The 7,382-nt window shown below is 45.2% G+C and overlaps 1 protein-coding gene across 3 annotated transcripts in view; it reads right to left on the reverse strand.

The window, feature by feature from the left end:
- CDK8 (cyclin dependent kinase 8) overlaps positions 1-2,910 on the reverse strand; it is a gene marked incomplete at its 5' end in the record, with an annotated part of 192,839 nt that extends 189,929 nt beyond the window's left edge. For all 3 annotated transcript variants that reach the window (XM_082675935.1, XM_082675934.1, XM_082675933.1), the window contains one exon: positions 2,783-2,910. In XM_082675935.1, the coding sequence (XP_082532061.1) occupies positions 2,783-2,910 (128 nt within the window). The remainder of the gene's footprint in view (positions 1-2,782) is intronic.
- Between the last annotated feature and the right edge of the window lie 4,472 nt (positions 2,911-7,382).

Genomic DNA, 7,382 nt, shown 5'->3' on the forward strand with positions numbered 1-7,382 from the left:
CTCTCTATCTCATTTATGGTGACAGCGAGAGTGAATTATTCCCAAGATTTACTGTGCATTTATGTTTTAACTCTATTAGAATCTGAAAATAACACAACTATAAAAGGCCCCCTTTCCATGTATATAATCATGCCTCAAATAAAGTGTTCCACCTTCCCCACATTCCTTAAAATGCTGAGTTTACCAAAAGTGTGGTATACTAGCAGGAGAGTATTATTAATACTTAAAATCAAAGAAATGACCTTTCAAGCTGTTTTATTTCCTAAAACAATAATTTAAGCAGCTAACTCCTCTGGTCTAAATTCCATTACTAATTATTCATGTCTATGATGCTCACTGGACAACTGAAAGGATACATTTAGATACCTTCATTTTAATAGCCAAATATATCTAAATGAAATTTATTTCATCTTATTGTAAATCTCAGTATTCTCTTTGAAGGTGTTATTGTCTGGGTTCCTAGAGTTCTCTGAAATTCCAGTTGCAGAATATATAATTTCATTTGAAAGTAAATCAATACTAGAAACAAATTATTTGATCATCATCTTTTTATAAAAGATTAAACAGCCACAAATTTTATTTTACCAGGACTAAAATGCACTAAATTACATTTCACTGACATAAGATCAAAAGAGCTTCATAAATACAATGCTTCATTTTACCAGAGTGAGGTTATAAGAAGCCGAAAAACATTCCCTCTGGAGCACAAAAACTGTTTTAAGTAATTTTAAAACTCTCTTGACATTTCATCCATTTTTTAAAAAACAGTTCTTCCTATATACAAAATCATTAGAGGCTACTGGAAAACAAGCCCAAAGAATTATAAACAAAAAGTTAACTTTTTCCAAAATGCAATGCTACCTACTTTTTGGTTATCATGAATGACAAAGAAGTGTTCATATATTATACATTCAGCTAATTTTAAACTGTATAATTTAATCTTCTAAAATTATTCTTAGCCTAAATTAAAACTTGACCATGAGATATAAAATGTGGTCAAAAGTACCTCTTGCTAGTAAACAATATTATAGTTTTTCATAAAATGTAAATTCAAAATTAATAAAATTTGTATGTTTTATTAGCTTAAATTGGTAATTGATGAAAATAGCACTGGTTTTTCTCAGAGAGATTAGAAAGAAATTAAGATCACCAGAATTTTATAAAAAAGATGACAGACTTGTCAAATGCACTACAATGTCTAATCTCATGGGATCAGGGATTTTATGAATATGCCCCAAATTACATAATATTGGGGGACAGGGAGATGGTGTAAGTCCTTTAAAAAATATTGTATGGGAAGTTAACAAGGATAACTTTTTAAATATGTACGTTATTACAGAGTAATACTTCAATGAGAAATATAATTAAACAACAGAGTCAACAACATCTCCAGAAGCTGATTTCTCAAGTGTCACCAGACTATCCATTCTGCTAAAGAGTACTTTTAAAGACATGCAGCACCCACAGTATCAAGTTTTCAAATCCCTACCTTCTGCATATACCAGTACTGCTTTACTGCTGCATGTAAGCACTGAAATGCACATTCCAAATTAATGAGAATTACTATCTTCTTCCTCTTAGAGTCCATTTTAAGTTATTTTAAAAAGATATCTCAGTAAATCTAAGAAAAAATGTTGAATAGGTAGATCCTTCCTTCGCCAATATTTAGAATACTAAAGTATTTATAAATATGGCTTCCCCCCCCAACCCAGGTAACTTCAGCTTTTTGAATGGTTTCATTTTTTTAGTGCTAATATAGTTCTGAACATACCCTCCTGTGTGATTTGGGGGGAAAAAAGCAATTATCTTAAACGTTAAACAGCAGCTAACCAAACTAACAGCGATGTTCAAGTAAACCTACTTTGTTTATAATAAAATCTAAAGATTATATAACAAGCTTTGACGTTCTCTTTCCAGCAGTTTCCTACAGTGTCAAAGGCGATAAAGACAACATCCGTTTTTAGAAGAGGAAAACAGGAGTTAATAAATTATATTTTCTCAACTAAGAAATGCCTTCTCTTTTGTCAATATCACAAGCTATTCACCTAGTGACAAAGGAAAAATGAACACTTCACCTGCCCGTTTCGGAAACTAAATTGGGAGCGTTACCAGTCATAGACTTAATATTTCTCGGGAAGAATATCTGAAGCAAAGAGATTATTGAAAGTTCATTGCCAGCTGCTACATCTGGGGGGAACGGCCTGAACAAGACTCCCCTATTTGTCATCAGCCTTTTTCCTCACCACCCACCCTGCACCAAACCCCCATTGTTCTAGGTAAAACTCACAGCTAATGATATCGAAAGAGTAACTACTACGTTTCTGCGGCAGGTGATCACCAAGAGGAACTCTTCAGAACCACACTGACTTGCTGATTTTTTTCCCCAAAATAAAATCCGAATTTGATCGTAAATCAATCACAAACTGGTGGGGGAAAAGGATCCCAGCTTCCCTTCCAGACTGATGGATGTCAGTCCAGAGGCGGTTGAGGAAAGCCCCAGAAGGTTCCCATAATAAATCGACCCCCCTTAAAGATCATTTAAACTGACGTTTCATAACGAAATTTTAAAGAAATCTGTACCGAAACCCCTGAAAAAAAAAAGTACACAGCTCCCTTGCCCGACGAGCGGCGCCAGGAGAGACAGAGGCAGCGGCTCGCCGGGTCTCTTACGGGCCCGGCCCCCTCGGCACCAGCTCCTCCCCGAGCCCGGCCGGCCGGACCCAGGCCGGAGGGAGGCTGCCCACCTGCCCGGCGCCGCCGCCCGCCCGACGCCGACACTCACCCATCCTTCCGCTTGGCTTTGTAGACGTGACCATAAGTGCCTCGGCCAACTTTGCAGCCCTCGTATTCAAACAGGTCCTCGACCCGCTCCCGCTCGCTGCTCAGCTTCACTTTAAAGTCATAGTCCATTGTCACGGCCTGCGAGGCCGGGGAGCGGGGTCGCGGCGCCGCGGGGCGGGGGTGGGGACCGGGGAGGCTCCGGCAGCCGCGGCCCCCGGGAACCCGCCCGCTCTACGCCCGGCGGCCGCAACGCCGGCCCGGCCGCGGCGGCAGGAGGAGGCCCCGCGAGGGCGCCGGGGACATCCAGGGGGGCGGTGGGGCGGGGGCCAGCCGGGGGGGACGGCGCGGTCCCCGGGCGCAGAAGGGTGAGGGACGAGGGCTGGGGGCGGGGAGCGCGGTCGCTGCCCTTGTCCCCGCGGGCTGCGGGGCGCCGGACCCTGCGCTCCGGCCGCGCGCTCGGCCCCCGCGGCGGGCAGCGGCAGGACGGCGCGGCGGACTGCCCCTCGGGCGCTCGCGCCTCGCCGCGCTCACACACGTTCACACTCACTCGCTCGCTCGCTCTCCCATCCACTCAGACAGAAAGGCAGCGCCGCACAACAGCCGGTACCTCCTCAGAGAGCGGAGGGAGGGGACTCGCGGAACACGGCCGCGCTGTCGCAAAAACGTCGCGAAGCCTCGGGCTGCTCGGCCCTCCCTGCAGCCCGCGCCGTGCCGGCCGGCCGGCCTCCCCCACCGGGACCCGCTCCCCGAGGGCTGCGCGGACAGAGCGCGGTAGCCGCTGCCCAGAGCGGCCGCCACACGCACCACGTGGGGCGTCCCGGCGGCGGCTGGGGCTCCAGACTACAACGCCCAGAATGCACGCGCCGCTGCCGTGGCCGGCCCCCCTACGGCTCCACCCCCCGCGGTGGGGTTTTGGCAGCGTTGCATGATGGGATTCGTAGTCCAAGGGGAGGTGAGTCGTTTCAATCTCTAGGGGAAAAAAAAATTTTTTTTTTTTTTACAGCGATGTCTTTAGAGTCTGATTTGGGCTAGAAACTTAACCAAAGAAATTCAAGTGTGAGGGAGGCTAGTTTGTATTAGAATCACATTTTGCGCCACTTCCGAACTCCAGAGTTTAAAGGGCATTATCGTTATCGAAAAAAGTCGAAGTATTGGTCAACAGCTCACAGACTATTATTTGGTGTATTCTAGTCGTTCACAGTCTGATAAGGGCTGCACAAAGATAGCAATGTGTTGACACACATTACAAACATCAGTAAAAGTGAGTCAGCGAGGTGTGGCTACGCTGCTCCTGAAGAGCACCAGTCTTGTGACAGACGACCATCCCAGTGCGCCCCATCCTTTCAGAGGGGACGTTATTTTGAGTATGACCTGTGCACCACTGCCCATACGCGCAGCAATTTTTAGCCATGATTACAGCAATTGATCTAAATCCATGGAAACCGTTGATAATTTTGAGGTAGGAAAGGTGTCAGCTGCAGGAGTCCTGATATCTTGATAATAATCCCTCATGTTGTTTTATCCTCCTTATTTAGACGTCTGTTTTTCATTTTTTGATTTTATATTAATTTTGTATTTATATTTATTTTACTTTTCCCAATCGCTATCGTTTCCACGAAAGCTCCCCAGCTCCCAAAGGACATATAATCTCTCCCATTTTTAACCTCCATCACACATTTTTTTCATTTTTCCTGTGGTACTCATCAAATTCTGTTTTGTCTTTTATTTCCTCTCCCTTGCTCGATTATAAATTCCTATAGGAAGTAATATTTGCATCTTCCATAACACCTAGTATCATGGCTTGATTTTGGTGCACAGTAAACATTTGTTGAATTAATGAGTAAGGATGTTTGTGTCCAAAATATCTATGTACAAATGATGACCATGATACCATTTTATGAAAAATCCTCAGAAGGGATCTTATACAGATTTCCCTGGAGAAAAGAGTGACTTCACCACTGGTTTAAACAAAGTTGGTTTTCCTAGTACATCAAATACTGTTTAGTGTTTAAGCACACTGACTGGTTAGGTGGGCCTGGGTTTGAATCTTGATGGGCCATTTATTAGCAGTATGTCCCTGGACCCTCAATTCCTTTCTTTGCAAAATGGAGATATAAAAGACCTCAGCTTAGGGTAAGTGCACCAGAAAATTAAGCTTTCATGAATGGGGCGTTATATGTTTCCAGTCAGTGATGTCAGTTGGGTGATTCTCTAGCGGGACTGCTCCTTTGCATAATTACAGAATTCAATTCTTTTTCCTAAATATGATTTTAGAATAGACTTCCTGAAACATATATATTTTGTATTTCTTCAGTGCTGTCTTTTTGTCCAAGTTTTTACTCATAGATCTTGAGAAACCAAACCACCACGCTAGAGAAAAGGTTGTAAGAAGCATGAGACTGGGCTTGCCCCACCTCACCCCTGCACCTGTCTCCCACAGCCCCTGCACACGATATTCCTGAACCCTGAAGGTCTCTGGCTTCTTAAACTGTACTTTTGACTACTGCTTTGACTCTGTCCACCCTGTGGATGAAGATAAGACCTTCCCATGAAGAAACAGAGTGTTCTTTAAAAATAAAAATTATATGGATTTAAGAGGTACGACCTGATGTTTTGATACACGTATACATAGTGAAATGATTACTATAGTCAAGCTAACTAACAGTGTTCTTACTATGAGTAATCCCGGGACAGGAAAGGACGCCAGCCTAGGACCAGGGAAGAGAATGGCTTGCTTTGCTCTCTGCAGCTATGGTGTGAGTTAGGGGTCTGGACTCCAGGTCGGGGGCACACGGTGGTGTGAGGTAAGCTGGCCCCTTAAAGGAGCATCACGATGGGGAGCAAAGGAAGAGAGAGCCACGAGGGCCCCTTAAAGGGGAGCTTGGCTAATGTGTTAGGAGCAGTACTATCTAATATCCAGCTTGAGGTTTTTCTTTTCTGCGTGGTAATTCCCTTCTGTTATCCCCGAGATACCAGCTGGGTCTTACCTGTGGAGCCTGTGTCCAGGCTTGGAGGAAAGGAAAGGGCAGCAGCCGGAGACTCAATTACGGGAGATAAGAAGTAGCCTGCAGAGCCAAAGCAATGAGCTGGGAAGCCCTTGGGGCACATGCTTGTATTCCAAAAACTTGAGGGAGGGAAACTGGTTTTGGGAAGGATTTCCTGTAGATCGGGGGACCCCAACCCCCAGGCCATGGACTGGAACCCCGTGGCCTGTTAGGAACCAGGGCAGGTGAGCGAAGCTTCATCTGTATTTACAGCCGCTCCCCATCGCTCGCAGTACCACCTGAGCTCCGCCTCCTGTCAGATCAGCAGTGGCTTTAGATTCTCTTAGGAGCGCGAACCCTCCTGTGAACTGCGCATGCGAGGGACCTAGGTTGCGCGCTCCTTATGAGAATTGAACGCCTGATGATCTGAGGTGGAGCTGAGGCGGTGAGGCTAGCGCTGGGGAGCGGCTGCGAATACAGATTCTCATTAGCAGAGAGGTTTGACTGCACAGACACCATAATAAATCAATTGCTTGCAGACTCATATCCGTGAGTGGCAAGTGACAAGCTGCATCTTACGGAGTAGACTGGACATAAGCAACACACTTCAGGTGTCACTGTCTCCCGTCACCCCCAGATGGGACCATCTAGTTGCAGGAAAACAAGCTCAGGGCTCCCACTGATTCTGCATTATGGTGAGTTGGATAATTATTTCATTATATATTACAATGTAATAATAACAGAAATAAAGTGCACAGCTCACCATAATGCACTTGAATCATCCCGAAACCATCCCCACCCCCGTCCGTGGAAAACTTGTCTTTCATGAAACTGGTCTCTGGTGCCAGAAAGGTTGGGGACCCTGCTATAGATCAAAGAATCAGGTTCAGACTTAACTGTTATTTGACTGAATTGAACACATCAGGGACCTAAGAGCTGCTGTTTCAGTTTGATTTTCAGCCTCCGGTCATCCTGATATCATGTCTCTTTGCTCCACAATGACCTCCAGTGACACTGTAGAGTCTGTGACCCTCGTTGGTCCATGTCCCAGACAATGCGCAAATCACGCTCATGCTTCTTTTCTTAAAATGTGGTTCTTTTCATTCTAAATTTAACATCTCCAGTCTAAACATGCCTCTCAGACACCAGCCCCACATTTCCACTGCCTCCTGTTCAGCCTCAGGGGATAATGTGCTGTCATCGCAAACGTGAAATTTCTGAAACTGAACATACCATACCGTGTCCTGAACCTCCCAATTCCCCAGCACAGTGATGCCAGTAGACAGACGTTCTGTTGTTTTCCTGCCAACCCTACGAGCTCAGGCCTTCATTAGCTGCTCAGTGTGCTTCGTGCTCATGCCAAGTATACCTTTGTCCAATCCTCAAAGGCGGGATGCTTCCTCATACCATCTCTGACCTTTGCAGGCCTACCCATCCTCCAAGATACAGCTCAAATGCCTAAGTTAGTCATGCAGCCTTTCCTGGTTCTTACAACTGAATATGAAGTTTCTCTACCGTGAACTCCTACCCCAGCCCTGGCACCATTGCACTTTATTTGTAACTCACATAGAAACATCACAGCTGCCTTGTATTGTAGTCATTTATTTTATGTACTTA

The sequence above is a fragment of the Grampus griseus genome, assembly GCF_964374135.1.
Source record: "Grampus griseus genome assembly, chromosome: 18".
Lineage (NCBI taxonomy): Eukaryota > Metazoa > Chordata > Mammalia > Artiodactyla > Delphinidae > Grampus > Grampus griseus.